The sequence below is a fragment of the Miniopterus schreibersii genome, assembly GCF_964146895.1.
Source record: "Miniopterus schreibersii genome assembly, chromosome: 7".
Taxonomy (NCBI): domain Eukaryota; kingdom Metazoa; phylum Chordata; class Mammalia; order Chiroptera; family Miniopteridae; genus Miniopterus; species Miniopterus schreibersii.
Window position 1 is genome coordinate 31,162,483 of NC_138108.1, and position 22,703 is coordinate 31,185,185.

General features: G+C 40.7%; 1 protein-coding gene across 1 annotated transcript; it reads left to right on the forward strand.

Annotated features, from left to right (window-relative positions):
* The first annotated feature begins 1,669 nt into the window (after nucleotides 1–1,669).
* SLC40A1 (solute carrier family 40 member 1) lies at nucleotides 1,670–22,669 on the forward strand. Its single transcript, XM_081142309.1, has 8 exons — nucleotides 1,670–2,000; nucleotides 2,435–2,502; nucleotides 7,513–7,672; nucleotides 9,626–9,741; nucleotides 10,822–10,948; nucleotides 17,513–17,758; nucleotides 18,510–19,163; nucleotides 21,075–22,669. The coding sequence occupies exons 1-8, from the start codon at nucleotides 1,958–1,960 to the stop codon at nucleotides 21,386–21,388; spliced, it is 1,728 nt and encodes a 575-aa protein (XP_080998435.1). The 5' UTR covers nucleotides 1,670–1,957; the 3' UTR covers nucleotides 21,389–22,669.
* The last annotated feature ends 34 nt before the right edge of the window (nucleotides 22,670–22,703 follow it).

Here is a 22,703-nt window from a genome sequence, read left to right on the forward strand (position 1 = left end):
GAGGGCCTGTTGCTGAGAGACGCTGTGGCAAATGTGCAAATATCATCATCCTTTGTGCTTTGTGGACCTATCAACAAAACTAAGCTCCAGTAAGAGATCCCCGCGATGCGGAGGGGCTTAATTCCTCGGTTTCCTCCGGCAGGTCCCACACAGGAGGACATGTGGGTACCATGACCTAGTCTCCCAGCCTCAGAAGACAACCCCAAATCTCTCTAGGAGTGAAGAGAAAGGGCTTGAAAGCGCTGTGGACAGACAGAGGGAAAGAGGGTTTGGAAGGAGAAGAGCAGTTAACAGCAGTAGCTAAACTGTAACCCCCTATCTCTGCCCTCCAGACCGCACCCCAACCGAAGCCAGCGCACCCCGCCCGCGGGCCGCAGGCGCAGGGCTTATATTCACGCGCGTCCCTCACGACTGTGCCATCGGGCCTGGGCTCACCGGGTGGCCTCTGGTTGCAGGTTCAATGTGTAGGCTCCACTCGTGGGGTGTGGGCGCGTTTGAGAAGGGTAAGGTAAAGGGCCTGGCAAGAGGGGCTGGCGTGCCCAGGGGTTCGGGACGCGGCGGGGGCTGGGGGTGGAGAGAGGGGTCCCGGAGGTGCAAGTCTGGGTTCTTTAGAGCCGTTCACCTGCCCTTCAGGAGGCCGCTGAATGGCTCTCTCTGGACCAGGACGGACCCAGGAACACAACTGGGACAACCGGTATTCCTGGTAGATACCGGGGCATGTGCAGGGCGGGCGGGGAGGGGCGCGCCGGGCGGGGGGCCGCCGCAGCCCCGAGGCGTCCGGGGACCCGAGCTCGGGCCGGGCGGGTCCCTGGCTCGCTGCTGGAGGTGACCCCAGAGCCCCGCGCCCCCTCCGCAGAGCGCGGCTCGGATCCCCGCGCCCTTCCCGCCCTCTGATGCCGGCGCTCTGAGCGAGCCGCTCTGCGTCCCGGAGGCTCCGCCGGGCGGCCGGGGGCCGGGGGGCCGGGCGGGGCTGTAGCTAGATACCTCTATGGAAAAGGGCTTTCTTTAAAAGTGGGGCGGGGGGGAAGAAACAAAGAGAAAGGAGAGAGAGGAGAGAGAGAGAGAGAGAGAGAGAGAGAGAGAGAGAGAGAGAGAGAGAGAGAAAGGAAGAAAAGAAAAGAAAAGAAAAGAAAAGAAAAGAAAAGAAAAGAGAGAAAGAAAAAGAAAGAAAAAAGGAGAGAAAGAAAGAAAAAGAGAGAAAGAAAGAAAAAGAGAGAAAGAAAGAAAAAGAGAGAAAGAGAGGAAAGGACGGCGCCCCGGGGCTGGGGTTGCGCGCAGCGCGCCCCGAGGCCGCCCCTCCCCGCAGCCGCCAGGCGGCGGGTGCGAAGCGCTCCGCTCGCGGGCCCCGGGGGCCGAGCGCCCACCTCTGCCCGCCGCCCGCCGCCCCGCCGCGCAGCCCCAGCCCGCCCTCCCCGGCGGCCCCGAGCGTGGGAAAGCCCGGCGAGCGGAGCCGGCCCGCGATGGCGGCCGCGCACGTTGCTCGCGGCGGGGGAGCGGCCGCGACTCCGGAGCAGGGCGTGGGGCGGCCCCGCGCTGGGTCGGCGGGCGCCTGGCCTCGCGCCGCGGGGCCGCCGGGAGGGGAGGGGAGGGGCGGGGAGGGGCGGCCGGCGCCGCGGCGGAGGGAGCCCCGCCCCGGCCGGTATAAGGCCGGGCCCGTCCGGGCGGCGGCGGCGGCGGCAGCGGCGGCGGCGGCACAGGGGCGCTGACCCTTCGCTCCGGGGCTCGGCGAGCCTCCCCCCTCGCATAAGGCTTTGCCTTTCCAACTTCAGCTACAGTGTTAGCTAAGTTCGGAAGGGAGACCCCAGAAGACCCCCGGCCCTTCCCGCCGCTCCTGGCCGCGGTCGTCGTCGCGTCCCTGCGCACCTGGCTGTGGCGCTCGGCGTGCTCCCGGCTCCTCGCACTCCTGTGAACGCGCTCCTCACCGGCGGCGGGCCAGCGAGCGGGGGCGCCCGGGGTCATGACCGGGGCGAGCGCGCCACGCCGCGCGGGAGGATGCTGCGGTGAGCGGGCGGCGGCGCGGGCGGGCGGGGCGCGGGCGGGCGGGCGGGGCGCGCGGGCGGAGCGCGGCGGCCGCGGCTCTGCGGCTCGCGGGACGCGCCCTTGGGTGGGCGTTGAGCGAGAGGCGAGTTTCAGGCGTGCGAAGGGCGCTTGCGAGGACTGAGCGGCCTGGGCGCTTGCGTTGCCTCGTTTAAAAAAATGGAGCCGAGGAAGGGTGCCAGAGCTTTCCCCACCGTGTGTGAAGTTGTGCAGTGCTGGCCAGTGGGTCGTGCCGAGTGGGAGTGAGTGTCAACTTGGTAAAATGTACGTGGCTTACCCCACAAAATGGTTTTTAATGGTCATGTTTAACTGTCACGTTAAATGTATACAAATTCCAACCTTGTCTTACTCCAGTGACAAAATATGCTTTTGATCTTCGGCCCCTGTGTCTTTGCAGGATCCTTCACGAGCTACCTGACCTCCGCAAAATTCCTTCTCTACCTTGGACATTTTTTGTCCACTTGGGTAAGTGAGCGTATACAGTACATCTTACAACATACTTTCACAATTTCTTGTTTCCTTTGACTTGGGCCAGTTGTTTTACGCCATCTTCCAGTTTTGTTACGCAGCTAAAGAAATAAATTATCCGAACGTAGGCTTTAATGAAAAACTTTTTTTTTCACCAAGGGTATTTTCTCATAGGTGTTAGTAAATACTATTTAATTATCAGGTTATTACACTTTATGTAGATTGGCAACTATCCAAAGGCAGCATTAACTAGGACACTAATATTTGCATTGTTTGTAAACAGTATTTTGCATTATTAGGCCTAGTAAATGGTAATATTTGCTGCTAAGAATGAATGGATGTCTCATATACGTTCTCTTCTTTCATATTCTAAGATATTTCTTTGTTTTCTTTTTTAAAAAAATATATATTGATTTCAGAGAGAGGAAGGGAGAGGGAGAGAGAGAGATAGAAACATCAATGATGAGAGAGTCATTGATCGGCCGCCTCCTGCACGCCCCCAACCGAGGATCGAGCCCACAACCCAGGCATGTGCCCTGACCAGGAATCGAACCCCTATTGCCTGGATTCCAGGTCGATGCTCAACCGCTGAGCTACGCCCAGCTGGGCTGTATTTTCTTTTGTTAAATTTTTAAGTTTCAGCATATTGCACTATGAAAATACAATAGAATAGTAGAGTGACTGACAGGCTAAAAATAGCATCCTAAGTTAATTTAAATAAAATTGACCCCCAGAACAAATATCTGAGTGATGAAAATTCTGATCTTTAAAAGTGTTACCTGTAGGTAGATATGTGTGGGCCATCTCAGGCTACCTTGAAACCATCATGCAATAAAAATCATCAACTGATTCATAATTCTTCCTCTGACTTCCTCTGTGGTCTTGGAAGGGTCCCAGTGTTTCTGTGGGCCTGGGTTCTTTCATCAACCCCCTGCAAAAGAAAAGAATAATCCCAAAAGGATGTTGGATGTGTGTTTAATTAATGATTATACTCTTTAAAATTAAACAATTGTTCTTATTGTTTAAAAGCAGTAAATCTGAGTATATTCTAGTCATGCCTCATATGTGATATTTAATTAAAAACAACCATAAGTAAGGAGAAAGGATTTTGAGAGAAAATTTTGTGAATGTTGCTTTCTTTTTAAATTGGAAACTTGTATTGAATCATTCTTAAGACATGAATGTACACTATTGTATGAGGAAATCTGTACCCCCTGCCCTTAGGAAATTCTTACGCTAGGTTATCAGCTCTTTAAGAAATAGCAATTCACAGATGGCCCTTTTAGGAAGGCAGGCTCCTACCTTCTCAGAGGCTTAGACAGGGATGACTGCAAATACAGGTAAACAAAGTGGAACTGGCGTGAGTTTGTTTCATTTCCAGTAGCTGATGATTCTAAGTAGAAGTCTAGTGAAACCACTCTCAATTAATGTAAATCAGTAGTTTGATTTTCCAGTTTAATTCAGTAAGTATTAAAAAAACAATAAGTAAAAAAACAGTAAGTGATGGAGAATCTGAAATTCTTATCTTGTGGTCTGGACCTATATATTAGAGCCACAATGTGTGTCACTTCCAAATACTGATAAGTTTAGGGTTTATGTGATATTTTGTTAATGGGTTGAGAGGTCAGATTTGCCAAAAGAGTGTTACTGTGGTTTTTTCCGGAGGAATTTTTGTCATGTTAATGAAAAGTCCCACTGTAAAGTGACAGAAGTTTATACCAATTTTACAAGTAAGTTGAGCAAAGGGAGTTCTTGTGGGGAAGATGTATTTAAAAAAACAAACAAAAACCCCAGCAACTACAATCATATAAGGTTTAGAGGATTTTTACTTTTCACTGCAAAGGACTGCAGAAGAGGAGTGTTGTCTAACTCTAAATAATTTTACCTTTTGATTTTTGTATCCTCTTTGACATCCTGCCTGATTTTATTACAACATAACATGTGTGCTTATGTATATGCATCTATCTATCTATTCCCCTGCCAACGCTCCCAAACCATGGTTTCCTATACACTGAACATGAAGTGTTAGAGTAGATTATATGAGGTTAGATTTGTATAGGGTTGAATGCTTTTTACTTCTTACTTCATTTCTATCTGCCAGTGGGTCTACACGTTTTACTCTATACTGTCAGAACACAAAGTACTGTAAGAAGTGGATTCTGCCCAGGAACTTTTAATATAGTTTAGTATGGGCTTTAAAAACTATAATAACAAAAAGATAACTTATAGTATAAGGCAGTGAAAACAGTCTCTGTTTATAGCCCAGATGTCTGCATGGCTCCAGTCCTCACTTCCTTCAGGTCCCTGCTCATCAAGGTCTCTGTCACTGCTTCATGCAAAAGGCCACCTTCCAACCCCATCCTACTTTATTTTTTTGTCATTGCGTTTACACTGCTTGTTCTATTCTAGATTTATTTTTGGTCTGTGTTCACTGGGATGAAAGCACGGACCTTGATTTTCATGCGCAGCTGAATTTCTAGTGCCTTCATAGTAGCCTCTCAAGGATTAAGTAGATGAATGACAGATATTCAGTTGGTCTTCGGCTCTTAGTCTACTGGGTGTAGATGGACATGTAATCAAATCATCAAAGTGTAATAAGAGCTTATGGGAGGGCAGGAAATGGACATAAGGAAGGAATGGGTGGGCTTGCAATTGCACTTGGTGAACATTTACTTAGAGTTTAACCGATTTGAGGGATTTGTGAGCATAGAATCTGTTGTCTCTTAAAACCAAAAGCCTTTGGAAATTGGAGTAACTAGAGCAATTTTACTCCTTTCCATCAAGGAAGTGGCATGCCCTACAGGAAAAAGCAAGAGAGAAAATTTTCACTTAATAGCACTTGTTTTGATACTCTAGAGGAATCTAAAACAAATTCCTTTGGAAAAATGATAGGAGTAGAAAGACAAAAGAAAGAAGCAATAGCAGTAGGATAATATTTCATACTCTTTAGGTTAAAAAAGAGGAAATTCACTCATGGAGGCAACCTATCATTTGGAGAGCATGTATGTGTTTTAGTATTTTCCTTGGGAGCTATTCAGAGGAGTGGAGGTTAGAATCAGGTACCTCATTTTTATTGACATCTTTATCTTAATATATGAAATTGTCTTTTTTATTGGTTTCAAACAAATTGTATGTGTATGGTACATTTTTAAACATTTAGTACAGTTGTATTTGAACTCTACCAATTCCTACTCAAGTGGAAAAATTTTTTTATGATCAAAGCAAACTTTAAAAAATAGCTCTCTCAGAAATATTCATCATGGTACAGATTAATTCTCAAACTTCTTGAACATTTGAAAACAAATCTAATGTACTAGAACAGTAGAGTTAATTAATCAGTCTAGGTTTTTGCCACCTATTCTTTATTCACTCATTCACAACTGGGATCCACTCCATATCCACCCCTTTGTTGACTCCACAGTTGTTTGTTATACGTCTACTCCAGGCCATGCACTGTGCTGAGGGCTGAAAGGGCAGAAGGTCCTAGAGCTCATCTTTCAGACCATCAGGTGATAATCAGTTTTTCAAACATGGTGCTTCCAGTGTGTGTTTGTTTTAGTGTTTACTTGACTATATCCAGTCTACCCTCTAAGGCCCAAGTCATATGTTAACTTTGAATCATGACTCTAATTTATGTTCATAATCCTCTACACTAAGGTTTCTCTACCTTGGAACTATTGACATCTTGGGCTGAGTAATTCTTTGTTGTGGGGGACTGTCCTGTGCATTGTAGATGCCAGTAATTGGACCCCCTCCCCCGAGTTGTGACAAGCCAAAACAGCTCCAGACATTGCCAGGTGATCCCTGAAGGGCAAAATCAACCCCCACTTAAAAAATACTGGTGTACATGAAATTTATTGTAAACCAGTGCTACTGTGCATGTGCATCAATTTAAGCTTTAAATGCATAAGATTGTGGCTTTGACTTCATTAAAATTTTAAACTCACTTGACATACCAGGATAATACTTTACTCCTGGTCGTTAAATTTATCAGAACAATGTTAACAGATTTGGGAAAGAACTAGGAGTGTAAGTACTTCCATATATGGTCAAATCCATAAGGAATCTAGCCTGAAAATTTAGTTTCCTGTAGTGATTTCCAGGGACAGGTTATGATAGAACAGTGTTGTCTTATTTTATGTTAATCTATTAGTCAGGAATGGAGCCTAAAATCTCATAATAAGGTCCATTATAGATTTCTTATACATTAATTTACCTAACTCATTTAAAAGTTTGTCATTCCACATTTTGCAGTAGTGAATTCCTTAATTCCCTATATGCTCTGGAATGAAAAAATAAGTTATTTTTCCCCCTTTCAAAACCAATCTGTATTAAAATGTAAAAATGGCTACTTGATATGCATTTATTTCTGATATCTTCTTTCATTCAGTGCCAGAATTTGCCCATATAAATTTCAGCCTTCTGGTTGCCCTGCTGTATTATGACTTTGAAATTTGTTTGTGAGATAGAGCATAGATTTTAGAATATTAGAGGTAAAAGAGGCTTTAGAGATCACATAGTCCATTCTTATCATTTGACAAACTAGGAAACTGGTTTTTCCCCCCTTTTTTTTGGCATTCAAGGCATACTAATGTTTATTAACTCTACTGTAGCTTCATTCTGTTTCAGCAGCAAACTACTTCAGGATAGGTAAATTCCAGGCTCAGTTAGAACCTGACACACAAGGAAACAAGGTTTTATCTTAAAACACCTTCTTGGGTTTGGAAACTGCTTTTTTTACTAGAATGAAAAGGACTTTGGGTATTTTCATTAGTATCATGCTTTTTCAGGCTTACTTAGCCCTTGAGCAAGAATATTTTCTATTGTGCCAGCATGAACAGTGCTGGCATTGACACCTGACCAGTATTTAGTCCATAGAGGAATTGACCTTGAAAACCGCACAATGTAGCCAGAAAGTGTCCGTTTGATAAGAAAGCAATTTCCTGAGTATAACTGACTGGAAACTAAAACTATTTCAGCCAAACATTTTCTCTTCTCTTATTCAAGGGAGATCGAATGTGGCACTTTGCTGTATCTGTGTTTCTGGTGGAGCTCTACGGAAACAGCCTCCTCTTGACCGCAGTCTATGGGCTGGTGGTGGCAGGGTCCGTTCTGGTCCTAGGAGCCATCATTGGTGACTGGGTGGATAAGAATGCCAGGCTTAAAGGTGAGTGTTGTTATAGCTGTGCCTTTGCATTCATGGGACCGGTGCCCGAGCTATAGAGAAACCACTGTGGCTCATCCACTGCAGGCCTGAAGGCCACACTGCGTGATGGGAGGTTGGTGGCAGCGCCTCTGCCTGGAGGGCTGTGGGCTCCTGCACAAGGTTAGGATGACAGAATATTGAGCTTATAGATTTTCGGGGGGATCTTTGGCTGTTCATAAATTGCAGGTGTTAATGATTAACAACATAGCACTTTTCTGAGAACCAGGTTAAACATTGAAAGTTTGCTTGACTCTGGCGTTCTTTCTAACCATGACTTACACTGGAGCCTTTTTAGTGTGAGGTTCCTGGGTCAGCTTTAACATGTATCCTCAGTAGGGTTACTGTCTCTAACATAGAGGTTGTATGTAGGGGAATTAAAAACTAAAGATTCAAGAGAGAATATCTGAGTTTGGATCAGAGAGAGCTGAATTATACATTTTTGAGGGAAAAGAAGAAATAATAATATATTAACATTTACTCTAGAGTATTAATATTGAAATCTTCAGTTTTATTTCAGAAAGAGAGATTGAGCAGTCAGTTATTCAGACTAATAGGGCAAAGTTTTCCTGAATTGCTCATTATACATAGGAGCATAGAAACATTCTACATAGAGATGTTTAACCTTATGATTGTTGAGCACTGAAATCGTAGGTTAGGGAGAATGTTGAGTTGGAGGAAAGTGCAGTGGGCTAGCAGTCTTCCTCTTGGATCCATGTAATCAACTTATATGTCACCCTCCATGAAAATCTTCTCTGATGTCTCTAGGCTGAGTTAACCATTTCTTCCTCTGTTCTCCCATCAGGCTTAGTTAATACCTGTGCTATTCTACTTATACTCTGATAATTATCTGTTCACATGTCTGTTCTTCCTCTAGCCTATGAGGTACTGCAAGCTAAGAACCTCATTCAGTTGCTATTTAATCCTTGTGCAATAAGTGAATGCATCAATGAATGAGTTATGTGTTGGTATTTTATTTCAAACTAATCTCAAAAAGAGTTTGTTTGTTTTTTTCTTGAGGCTTTGATATGACCCTTCCAAGCCACAGTGAGCTTTACTGTCCTTAAAGACAAAAGCTATAATTATACCTTACATATACAACTCTTTATGTTTTCCAAAGTGCTTTAATAAGTATTTTATTTGAGCATCGTAATGACTCTAAGTAAAGAAGGCAGGTATGTACTGGCATCCTCAACTTACAGACACAGACAGGTATCCTGTCATAGGTCCTGTACTCTAGTAGGTGGCAGAGAAAAGACTATAAGATGTCCTTACCTGTAATACTTACCTGTCCTTACTCCAGCACTTTATCTACTTGGGTGCCTCAGTCTAAGAAAGTTGGCATTTTCTGTGAGGAAAGGTGTAGCTTAGAATATAATAACAATGATAAACAGTATTAGATGCCAAAAGAAACACTGCAGCTTTATTCCTGACAAATTTTTACATGTCTCTTCTATCTATCTGTTCTACCTTATCAGATTCAGCCTGAGAGTAGGAGGTTACGATTCCGTGACCTCTTCCTTAACCTCCTTCATCATTTCCTACATGTTCTTATTTTAGCTTAAGCAGCAAAGAGGTGAGAGGTGGATCTTGTCTGTGTAATATAGTTCTGTTTATGATAGTAAACTTCCATGAGAATAAACTAAGTGAAAATGTGGCGGTTATGAATGGTTTCAACTAACAGAAAAAAGTAATGGGGACTTCATCATTCTGCCTGCAGGTTTTAGTGGTAGGGTATGATTTGGTAGGTTGTCCTGTGAATAGCTGAGGCAGGATTTACTTCAGTAATTTTTAAATTTTATTTCCTGCAGTAATTTGCATATGCATTATATAGTAGAACACTGATGTGTGGATAAAAACAGCCCCATTGAGACATTTTGGTGTAGTGTTTAGTGAACACTTTGTTTCTCTGTACAGTGGCCCAGACTTCGCTGGTGATACAGAATGTTTCGGTCATCCTGTGTGGCATTATCCTGATGATGGTTTTCTTACATAAAGACGAGCTTCTGACCATGTACCATGGATGGGTTCTTGTAAGTTCTCAGTGAGATTCTTGATGGCAGAAAATTGAACTTCTGGTAGTGGTAAAAGATGAAAACCCTTTGAGGCTAGGGAGTATCTTTTTTCAAATGGGACCTTTTAATATTGATCTCTGTGTCTATGTTAATATCCTCCCAATTTTTTGTTTTGTTTAGTTTTTGGGGTTTTTTGTTGTTGTTGTTGTTTTTGCCTGAAACAGGTACTCATTAAGAGTTGTTTGAATTTAAATTTTGTCCTATTGTGGTTTTTTTCTATTTGTTTTCAACAGCATGTCTAAGAGTTTATTGTATAACTCAGTTGTTAGTTTTCAGCTCATTAGTATTAACCTGTAATTTGCTCACAGTACATAAGAAATATTATCTATATATAAATATATATATATTTTAATCAGTCATGATTGTATTCTTCCAATAAATGATTGTGTACTTTTTTGGGGGGGACATGGACTAGTTAGTTTCTCACACTATGATTTTATGATAGCTTTATGGAAAAGAGAGACATAGGGTATGGTAGAAAATAATGGATTTGATGTCACTATTGACTCTTATGTATATTTGGATTGATATTGTAGAGTGTCAAAGCCAGATATGACGGTAGAAATCTTGGAGTCTATGTCTTTCATTTTGTTGATGTAAAAACTAAGACAAAATTGACATAGCTGATTGCCCACTGTTATGCAACTAGAAAGTGTTCGAACTCTCTCTTAAATGCAGGTTTCACTTGCCCTTTAATGTTTCTTCCAAAGGAGATATCTGTGGGGGAAACAGTAAAAACTATCCCTATGATACAGTTTATGATAATTGTCACATAAATATGCATATGACTATTATAATTTTCATATTATATGTACAACGGATGATACGAATTAGGAAGATACTATGCTCTTTAACTTGACCATGGGGATCTATTGTTTCATAGGTACAAGGCAAAATGATTGGTTATAAATGAAATTAAAATCAAAGTTTGATTATTATGCCACCAAAGACCATTTTAAAGCACATTGCATGCTAAGGTATAGCTTCAGTGTGATAGCACTGACATTTTTAATTCAACTTTTCCCTGTAATTCCTTAGACTTCCTGCTACATCTTGATCATCACTATTGCAAACATTGCAAATCTGGCCAGTACTGCTACTGCAATCACAATCCAAAGGGACTGGATTGTCGTTGTTGCAGGAGAAGACAGAAGCAAATTAGCAGGTAATTTGGTTTTCTCTTTCAACTAAATGGATTATATTAGGATTTACTTTTAATCGGTAATAAATAGGACTATAAGCCTTTTTTTTTTTTTCTGGGTATTTTTTTAAGGACAATAAATCGAAAGCATAGTCTTTTTCTTACCACATTATCAGTCTCCGTGCAAAGATTTATCTCAATGCTATAAAGTTAATTTATAGGATAGTGAACTTTTTTATTGTATGCAAACCTGGCAAAAGGAAGAACATTTCTTTTGAGCTGTTTCTTTTTAAAAAGTTTTGTTAACTGTTTCTGAATGTTTACTTAAGACTTAGAAGAGTGAATTTCACAGGGGGTCTTATTGGTCATACTATGGATATTATTAACTGTACTTATCAGTCATACTATGGATATTATTTTTCTCCAAACCAAATGGAAATAGCTTAATTCTAGGGGAGATTTTGTAAGTTAATTCATTCTACTTTAAAGTTATAATCTATAACTTTTATAACTACATTATGTATGATGTAGTATAATTGCTGTTACAAATACTAAAGAAATAAAGGAGAGAATGCAGTTTTTAAGAAGCTTACAATCTTAGTTCATTGGAAAACATATACAAGAGGCCCAAGAGAGACTGAGGAATGCTTACAAAGCTTCATGCCCTGTTACATCAGTATCACTTGGGCTCAGAATAACCTACCTCACTCAACATTCCCTACCTGCCCCTCATGCAGCACAGAGACAACAATTGGATTGATAATTACACAAGGTAAAGAAAGAAGGCCAAACCTATCTACTGATCAGATCAGCTGAATCAACATTGAGATAATGTGGATCACAAACACATTGCCCAACCATCCTGACAGACAAGAAAAGCATTCCTCATGACTTAAATAGCTTTTCTAGGACACAGAAGGCAAGATTAGGTGCTGAGGTTAGCAAACAACTTTGACTGGACCATGTGTTTTTTTTAAAAAAAAAGATAGAAAGGAGGTGGTGAGAGAAGGAACAAAATCTGTGGAAAGTCTAGAAGAAAAAGAATTTGCTTGAATCATCACTTTGCGGTAACAGAGTGGTACTTAAGTAAGAATGCCACGGTGATTTTAGAGGATGGTGTGTGCACAGGATGAATTCAGCACATGTGAATCTGTGCTGCATGAAATTCTCTCTGGAGCTAAAGTGGAGATTCTCACTGATTTTTCTTCCTGTGGTCATTTACTAATAAGAAATGATCCCATATCTCTTTTTGTCACATTGAACTATAAGATAAATCATCTTAACATACGAGTTTAGGTATGTAATACATGTCCGTGTTTTAAAATTCGAAGGGCATAAAAGGATATATTATGAAAATAGATCATATATGTGTGTTGGAATATATCTTGGGGAAAAAGTTGGCTTTGAAAATGATTTTCTTTCCCTCATGTGATTTTTTTAACTCATTTTGACTCTGAGGTCTGAGCAATCTGTAAAAAAAAAAAGTCTTGAGTAAAGACAAAGTTACTCAGAATCTTTAATTTTTTTCTAAGTATGTAAATAAATAAGTAAATAAAATAAATAATACATAACCTTGTGGGACCTTTGTGACTAGGCCGTGATGTCCCAGAATAACAACAATATATGACTGGCCATTTCTCAGCTATCTTTCTTTGTATCAGGAATTATTGCAGAGTGGAGGACTCTAGGCCACCTAGTCTATTTTCTAACCTTCTGGAGTTTCTCAAGTGTAAGGAAGGAAGTAAGCTGCCTGTTGAACTCTTGTCCACTGTGAGTTAGCTTTTGGTAAGTGGTGCTCATTCAGCCAGCAGTGGAGGTCAGTAGCCTAGTGAAGAAAAAACCTGCATGCTGTCTTTCCTCAAGTTTTAACCCCAGTACGGGTGTTAATTAGAAACCATGTTTCAAAACAGGATGCAAAAACTGTTTCAGTTCTGAGGGTCAGCAAGGGTCTAACCGGGGATTGTCGGTGCCATTTCTGCTTTAAGGCTGAACTAAAGAACAACAAAAAAGCAGGATAAAGGAAAAATAGATGGGAGACGGGAAAAGTACACGTAGAGGGGATTCCAGGTAGCTCCGAGGTTGTGTCTCTGTACACAGAGGGCCTACTCCAGGCAGGGATAATTTATGTGAATCCAATGATTTTTGAGGTTGCTAGCAAAGACTTCAAACCCAAGCAGAGCAGGGGTGGCTGAACCTGTGTGAATGTGGGTGCTCTGTGTGTGCATTGTGGGTCTGTGTGAGGGGGTGAAGGAGGGATGCGTGCATAAAGAGAAAAGATGAGCTGTATGCTAATTGCTCCCATTCCCTTATCCCATTGTTTATTTTTATTGTTGACAGTATTACAGAGATTTCGTCCCACTCCTCTTGCCCCCTCCACCCCAGGCCTTCACCACACTAATGTCTGTGTCCATGGGCTGTGCATATATGCATATAAATTATTTGGTTAATCTCTTCCGGTCCCCACCACACACCCCTCCCCTCTGAGATCTGTCAGTCTTGATTTCAGAGTAGGTTTTAAAGTTGGAAGTTGTATCACTTCGAGTAAAGACAGGAGAAAATGTCTGTAGAAGGTTGTAAAGTTTTAGAATTTCAGTGGCCTCAGGCTAAAATATAGCTGTTACCTTGTAGTTTAGACAGCTCCAGAAAAGGTATTGTTTTTCACATACTGTTAATTAATCTGTTAACCAATTTGCCTAGGCACTTGATTTAGTGTTTCATTGAAACATTCCCTTGTGCCCGTCAAACCTGTTTAAAACTCACTTCCTTTTCACAGACTTTTTGCTCCATCTGTTGTTTTATTTCCTTTCCTATTTACTTTGTTAATCACTATTTATTAATAGCTTCTGAGGTTTTTCTTGTCCACCATTCTAGAGCAACATCTGCTGGTTAGCGTGATCAAGTATGGCAGATAAATTTTGTGTTTGAACACTATTGACTAAAAATTGATTTCGTATTTGATGGATACAGACCTGCTGGCTGCTATTTGCTCAGCAGATCTGCTATTTTAAATTATTATTCTATGAGATGTAATATACCCTTTATAATAGCAGGCAGTTATTTAATGTCATGTTCTGTGTCACAGCTGCTGAAAACAGTTAAATTGGTTTTAAATGAGCACACATTTATCTGTTTGCATAGAATTTGTAAAAAGGGTATGTTTGCGCATTCAGATGACTAATTTTTCTCTAGCCTATTACCAGTGAAATGATTAGGTCTTTCAAAAAATATATTATTTAATTCACTCTGCTTCAGAAAAACATAAGCTATCTTCTAAATTACACCTAAACATTATTAAGTTCCTAAATCTAATGTAAGAGATAGAAATTGGTCGCATGAAGAAGTTTCATGAGCACTTGAAAACTGAGATAGTGAAAGAGCCACAAGTAGTTGTAACTCAATTAATTTTGTTGTTATTCTGGGGCTTTCAGATCCCAAGTGTCTCTTTCCATTAGTACTTGATTTTGGGATTCAAATTATTGAGTTACTTTGATCAATTCTGCATTTTTCTGTTAGCATATGAGTTGGAAATTCATTAGTGGGGGGCAGATGGAAGTTGAGTGAAGCCTCTGTTAAAATGGTAATGTAGGAGATCAATGAAAACTGCCTTGGCCTCTCCAGCGAAAGGTGAAATGTATCAAAGTTCTCCTGTTATCATATAAGCATTATACACTCATAGGACTAATTGGAAGGTAATTTAGGACCAGGAAGAACTAGAGAAGGAATGAAGGCAGTTTTCTGTTAATGTACTTTTAGTCACGTATTGCTTTTTCCATACAAAGCAGTGTTGATAGGACTTGCATGTTGATAGGACTTGCCTCATTACCTTTCACTTGGTGAGAGAGAGGAGACAGTAGGTCATTTTCTTGACTTCCCCTCCTTTATTCATCTTGTCCTCTACTCAGCGGTCTGTGTCCATGGTCACACCCCAGACCTGTCATCACCACTAAACTCTCCCCTTCCATAGTCTCAGTCTTAGGCATCCATGTCTTGAACTACCACCTATTTTCCCAGCTCACTCTTCCTGGTACCCAGCCCCAATGGCCCTCTAACTTGGTTGTTAGCTACAAGTCGTTAATTCCACTGCGTCTTCACTGTTTATGAGCCCTCTTGTCTCCCTTGCTTACCCAGCTTAAATTCCAAGGTCAGTGGTTCTGGCCACATGATCGTCAGCTCGCTTGGCCTTTTCTCCTCTTGTCACTTTCCTTTTGTAAGACCCTGGTTAAATCCGCCTCTCCACAGGGGAACATGGAGAACACACACCACCTTGCTCACTGCTCTTACTTAAAGGTCGTGGCCACTGGGTTCAAGTTGGCTATTTCATGCTGCCAGATGATCGTACTATTTTCTCTGTTCCTTTCCTTCTCCCCCTTTCCTAAAAATCTACTTCATTCCTTCATTCCTTTGTCGGCATGGATTCAGCACCTCCTCTCCCATTCTCACTTGCTTTGTGTTTTACTGGGAAAATGAAAGGAATGAGAAGAGAACTTCCATGTGCTCCCAACATCACATTGCTTTTTCTATCTGTACTCGAAGCCATGTATGTGGCCTGTGCTCTTGTTGCTAATGATGAATTGTTTGTGCTCCTATCTAAGAACAACTCTCCCACCTGTACCATAGATTTACATTCTGTACCTTGTCATCTACTGTGTCATTCCCATTATAGTATAGAAACACGCTATAATTTTTCTCTTCTTAAATATCCCTGTCTTTACCCACCTACCACCCCATTTCTTTGTTCTCTTCAGTGAAACTTAACAGAAAGAGATGTCTTTGCTCACTCTTTCCAGTTCCTGCCCTTGGTCAGGGCCTTGTTCCATAATGCCAGGGGAGCAACATTTACATTGTGAATGCTGGCCATGCCACTCACTCATTGTAACATACATGGTGTCCCCTGGAGTTGGCATCAGTCTCTTAAACCAACTTCAACCAAGCATCTGTCCTTTCTGCTCTAGCAGAACTGCTCCTTTGGAAGTCCTCATTACCTTCCATGTGACCAGTCCAGAGCATCTTCTCAGTGCTCATTTCCTGACTTAGCAGCCCTTTCCAGTCAATTACTCCCTTATCTTGGAAACACTGTTACGTTTTAGCTTCTAGGATGCCATGCTCTCCTGGTCTTTCTCCTCTTTGGCTAGTTCCTCCTCATCTTCCTGACCTCCAAAAAGTTGCATGCTCAGGACTCAGTTTTCAGACCCTTTCTCTTCTTGATCTACACTCACTCCCATGATGATCTCATCTAGTCTCATTACATTTAAAACCTACCAGCTGATGACTTGCAAAATAGCGTATACTCTTCCCTGAAACCAAACTCTGCCTCATGTGGCCTCTTGAATGTCAGTGGAACTATCAGAATCAAAATCTCTAGAACCAAATGTTTGTTCTTTTGCCCCAAACCTAACTCTTCTGAAGTCTTTCCCCTTTCTCAGTTAAGTGACAACTCTGTCTTCCCAGGAGCTGCTCAGGAAAAAAGATTTAGAGCCATTCCTAATTCCTCTCTTTCTGTCATACAACATATCTAATCTTTTTGCAAGTCTTCGAGATTTTACCTGTATAGTACATCCAGTGTCTGTTTCTCCATCTTCATTTTTATATCCTGGTCCATGCTGCCATCATCTCCCATTTGTCTCCTTGCCTCTATTCTTGTCTGACGTACCCTTCATTCTTACTCTGCAGTCTTTTCTCAGCACAGCAGCTAAAGGGCACCTTTAAAACTATGTCAGACTGCACCATTTCTTTGACAATAAGCTTCCAATGGTTTCATTCTGTGTAAAAGTTATTTCCATGTAATGTCACAAGAACCTTACATGAGTGGGCCAGTCTGCCCTCTCTCTCTGACCTCATCTTTTCCTATCCTTTCCCTTTCTTACCCTGCTCCAGTCCTACTGGCCTCCTTGCTGTTCCTCTAACAAACACTCTGGCATGCTCCTCTCGCCCCAGGACTTTTGTGCTCCCCTTGGTTTGGGATTCTTTTTTCACCAAAGTCCGCATGACTCACTGTTTTGTTTGCCGCTACTTCCTGTCTTTGCTGCGATGCTCCCTCTTTTTCATTGAGCTCTTCCCTGACCTTGCCGTGTTTAAAACTGAAGTGTCCCTTTTTCCTGAGCGACCTCCATGCCCCATTTCTGCTTTCTTTTTCACCATAATACTTAATGACCATCTGATGTACTATGTATTTGTAGGCTTGCCAATTTATTGTCTTTCTTTCCCCATGGGAATGTAAACTCCATGAAGACAGAAGGATATTCTTCATTTTCTTTATAGTGCTAAATGGTGCCCAGCTCATAATAGGCATTTAATAAATGTTTGTTGAAAATAAAATGAATGCAGAGTCACAATTGTATTCATCTTAAAAGCTGATCTTAGACTATTTTATACAATCCCAAGGGAATTATGACTTTTGAGGAAAATATATTATGACTTGATCCAAACAACAAATAACTTTCTAAGAAAATGGTTATGGTTTGCTCATAGAGTGCTTTTAGAAATTTATGTCAGGAATCTACACGCTTGGTCTCTGAATTTGTATTATGTAAGTGGCAGTCTCTCCCATAGGTTTACACACTTATCTGCATCTTTCACCTACCTCTGTAGATATGAATGCTACAGTTCGAAGGATTGACCAGTTAACCAACATCTTGGCTCCCATGGCTGTTGGCCAGATTATGACATTTGGCTCTGCGGTCATTGGCTGTGGTTTCATTTCTGGATGGAATTTGGTGTCCATGTGTGTGGAGTACTTTCTGCTCTGGAAGGTTTACCAGAAAACCCCTGCTTTAGCTGTGAAAGCAACTCTTAAAGTAGAAGAAGCTGAGTTGAAACAGCTGAATTTACACAAAGGTAAATTCAACACAATGATCAATTCTTTTATTCTGATATCCAGACCTTAAATGTTGGTGAAGACCAAAGTGTTTTGAATTTATATCAGATTTTATTACCACCGAAGGCCTACGTGAGGCTAAATATATCACTTTGGTAGGTAAAAAAACCCCAGGTTTTTGAGGGTCTGAGGAAGGACTTTGGGACCTCAAAGGGTTGGAATGGGACCCCTGACCCTTTTCCTTAATGTGAGTAGTAGACACAGAGGGGCAGTTAATTGGGGGGGGTGGCTAGGAAGAATTAAGCTATAGGAATGGGAAGAAAAATGAGAACAACAGAATTCTTAGGAGTTAAGTGCCATTTGAGGTGATTTGTAAGGCAGTGGAAGGGAGTGAGGACATGAAGGTGGATCTTTCCCAAGAAGAGGAAGATGGGCTTTTGGACAAATGGAATCTTAACAAGGCCCCAGAAAATAAGATGCTTTGTTTTTCTAGGCAATCATTGTATTTTGATCTGATGAGTTTTACTTTGGTGGGAGTATAATTTCAAAGAGCACGTGAGCAATTGAAGTCAATAGTATTTTGTTTATTTAATGTAGTTGCTACTTGGAGACTGTTTCTTGGCTGTAATTCTTAGATAAGAAAAAAAACACACATATTGTAGTAGCCAAGGGTACCAAGGGGGAGGGAAAGAGAAGAAAAAATACCATGTAAAATAATTGGCTGCTTTCCCCATGCCCTCTCCTCTAAATAATGATGTACTTTATTAACAGAAACTGAGCCAAAATCCTTGGAGGGAACTCATCTAATGGGTGACAAAGACCCTAACATCCATGAGCTTGAACATGAGCAAGATGCAAGCTGTGCCTCCCAGATGGCTGAGCCCTTCCGCACCTTCCGAGATGGATGGGTCTCCTATTACAATCAGCCAGTGTTTCTGGCAGGCATGGGTCTTGCTTTCCTCTATATGACTGTCCTGGGCTTTGATTGCATCACTACAGGGTATGCCTACACTCAGGGGCTGAGTGGGTCCATCCTTAGTATTTTGATGGGAGCATCAGCCATAACTGGAATAATGGGAACTGTGGCTTTTACTTGGCTTCGTCGAAAATGTGGCCTGGTTCGGACAGGTCTGATCTCAGGATTTGCACAGCTTTCCTGTTTGATCTTGTGTGCGATCTCTGTGTTCATGCCTGGAAGCCCTTTGGACTTGTCTGTTTCTCCTTTTAAAGACATCCGTTCTAGGTTCATTCAAGCAGAGCCACTGTCCACAATGCCTACAGACTCACCTGAAACCATCTTTACAACTGAAATGCACATGTCAAACGGGTCTGTTTCTACTGATGTTGCCCTGGAGATGAATCTTACCTCTGAGTCCATAATCTCTGTCAGTCTGCTGTTTGCAGGCGTCATTGCTGCTAGAATTGGTAAGACATCTCCTTTTGTGTGTGAATGAACTAAAGTATCTTTTTGCAATATGGGTTCAGAGAATACAACAATATTCCCTGAACGTTAATTTAAGCAAAACCCACTGTTCATCCTATATATAATCCAGTCTTTTATTATGAAATTTTTATTTTATAGTTTAAAACATGGTATTTGCACTTTTATAAAAAATTATTGGAGCTTGAAAATTTTTTCTAAATATTTTAAGTATTACTCTTTTAAATAATACTTTTAAATTTATCTCTATTGTTGAAAGTATTACATATGTCCCCCTTTCCTCCCCATTGACCCCCTCCATCCCACTGCCAACCCCTCCCCAGGCCTTGCCCGAACTATTGTGTATCCATGGCTAAGTATGACTTTTTTAATGTTATTTAATTAACTTCTAAAAAGAGATTAGCTATGATAATTATATTGCCATTTGGTAATTTAGAGTTTATATTGCTATAACTCTACCAAAAGGACTATAATTTAGAGGCTATGTCTATGGTACAAGGCAAAAAATAAGTTGGTACTTTTTTTTGGTTTAAATTTTAAAAAAAGACATGGTAGTTAGAAAAAAATAATCTTTCCAAGGTCCTCTCTAGCTGATGTGTATTTATTGTACACTTTGCCAAACAAATGGATTTTATAGCCTTGGAAAGAAACATAATGTAAAGACTTCTTACAAGGCAAAATTTAAGTAATCATTAATAGAGTGCTGATGAATTATCTCGTCCTGAATTCATTCTTGAAATGAAACCGTATTTTTATCTTGTGATACAAGCAGTTTATTAATTTATCAAAGACATTAATATTCAAGTAAGACAGCTTTATTGCAGGGGCTTTAGAACCCAAGCAGTAAATGTAATAATGGTTTAAAGTTTCCTTACACTTTAACCATAACAATATATGGGTCAGTTCATTTTAAACTTGAAAAATACTAGTGCAGTCATACGCTGCTTAACGAGGGGGACACTTGCTGAGAAATGTGCTGGTAGGCGGTTTCGTTGTGTGAACATGGTAGAGCTCACTTACACAAACCTAGATGGCATAGCCTACGCTGTATGGTGTAGCCTGTTACTCCTGGGTTACAAGCCTGTACAGCATGTTACTGTGCAAAACAACACCAGATTAAATTAAGCACAAGAGAAAATGATGCAATCAGAGTTTTGGAAACTTGAGATATGTGAGGCTGCTGCCAGCGTAACGCAACACACTGTTTCACAGCAAACTTTTTTTTTTTTTTTAATACGTAGAAAGTACACTTTAAAATAAGGAGAAAAGGTAGGGTATAGTAAATACATAAACCAGTAACTCAGTCATTTATTATCATTATCGAGTATTGTATACTGTGCATAATTGTATGCGCTATATTTTTTTATACATCTGGAAGTGCAGGAGATTTGTTTACACAGCATCACCACAAACGTGCAACACATAGTGCTACCACGTTACCACGGCGCTGGGCAACGTCACTGGGCAATATGAAGTTTTCGGCTCTAGCATAACTGTATGGGACCACCGTTGGATATGCAGTTTGTCATTGGCCATAACATCATTGTTCGGCACATGACTGTACTTAACAGAGAATTATGTCTCTGATTTCAGAGTTTTGCTTTCATAGTATGAATAATCACAGAAAAACAGAATTAAGAAGTTTGTAGATTAGACTTATTTTTGTCTGGTGGCTATAAATATCATTTCTTAGAGCCACTAATAACCTGGTATTTATTAATGAAAAATAATTCTCTAAGGCAAGGCTATGATAAACATACATATGGTGACTTTAAAGTAATAGGGCTAAAATGTGTATTTTTCACATATCAACAGACTTTTAACCTATAAATCTGAAATATATGGCTATAAACTTTAGAGACTGACCATCTCTAAAAAAATATCTTTTATTATAGGTCTTTGGTCCTTTGATTTAACTGTGACACAGTTGCTGCAGGAGAATGTAATTGAATCTGAAAGAGGCATTATAAATGGTGTACAGAACTCCATGAACTATCTTCTTGATCTTCTGCATTTCATCATGGTCATCCTGGCTCCGAACCCTGAAGCTTTTGGCTTGCTTGTGTTGATTTCAGTCTCCTTTGTGGCAATGGGCCACATCATGTATTTCCGATTTGCCCAGAAAATTCTGGGCAACAAGCTTTTTGTCTGTGGTCCTGTTGAAAAAGAAGTTACGAATGAAAATGAAGCTAACACATCTGTTGTGTAATACAGTTAGCTGTTTTTATGCTTGTTACTAGATTATGTAGAGCACATGTGCTTATTTTTACTTCAGAATTCCAATAAATGGCTGGGCATCTCTCTCTGGTTTTACCACACCTGTATCTTGAGGGCTAAAAGCTATTTAGGAAACCTAAGTCAGCTGAATGAACTGGTTAACTTCCGTTATGTTAAGGATGGAAAAAAAGGTAGGAAAAGAGAAAATTTTAGACATGGAGACTAAATGCCAACACTGATTTTCCCTATTTCTCATGAGTAGATAAAATTTTACATAAAAGAGTGTGAATTAAGTTATTTTTGGGCAGATATTTTATTATCTGTACTAGAATTCAGATGTCAGTTTTCCCTAAAACTCACTCTTGTTCAAGTCTAGCTAATTTACTTTTTTTTGGTATTTTATTCTGTTATATTATAAAAACAAATTCTATGCCAAACATGAAGATTAAAGTTTGATAACCAGTATTATCCTTATTGATCCTATCAACCTTAAGGGATTTGTATCTGTGTGGAAAACAAAATATTTCACTAGAATTCTCTAATAGGGTTATGGTTTAACTTTAGAGACCACCTTGGTATTTTTACTATCAGTGCAAAATATTGTATTAGTATATGCAGCACTTTGTAAAATGGCTATCATGTAAGCTGCAGGTAGAAGCAAAGCTGCAGAGTAGATTTATAGCACAGTGCATGCACAATAACTTCAATATGCCAATAGTTTGGCCACAGAAACTAGAAGCTGAAAGTCGCACAGAAGGGCAAAGATCTGCATTTAACTCCCGCCACACTCATTAATGATCTCTATGTTAGACTATGAGGGAGTCAGCTTTCTGCCTGGCAGGTTAACTGTAGAAAGCAAGCCCACACTTGGGAAGGTTTTGTCAATCTCTTGATTTAATTGAACACAGCGAGGTAGAGAATTTTTACTTTTACTGTTTTGTACCCGGGAGTTACTTTTGCCTAGTTGTAGAGCAAGACTGTTCCTAAATGTATTCCTTTTAAATGTCTCTGAAAAGAATGGAGGGGAAAAAATATGTTTGTATATATTTTTTAAAACTGTTTTACAAGTCCTTTTGCAACATGCCAGTACCAACATGGTACTTTGCCTTAACCGTTTATGCACTTTCATGGAGACTGCAATACGTTGCTATGAGCACTTTCTTAATCCTTATGGTTCAGTCTTTTTCTTCTTTCTATGGTATGACATAATGAGTTGCTACGTTGTAAAATCTTTGTAAAATATTTCTATATAAAAATGTTTTTAAAATCCTGATTTCTTTGTCCTCAATTGTGTTCTTTAATTATTT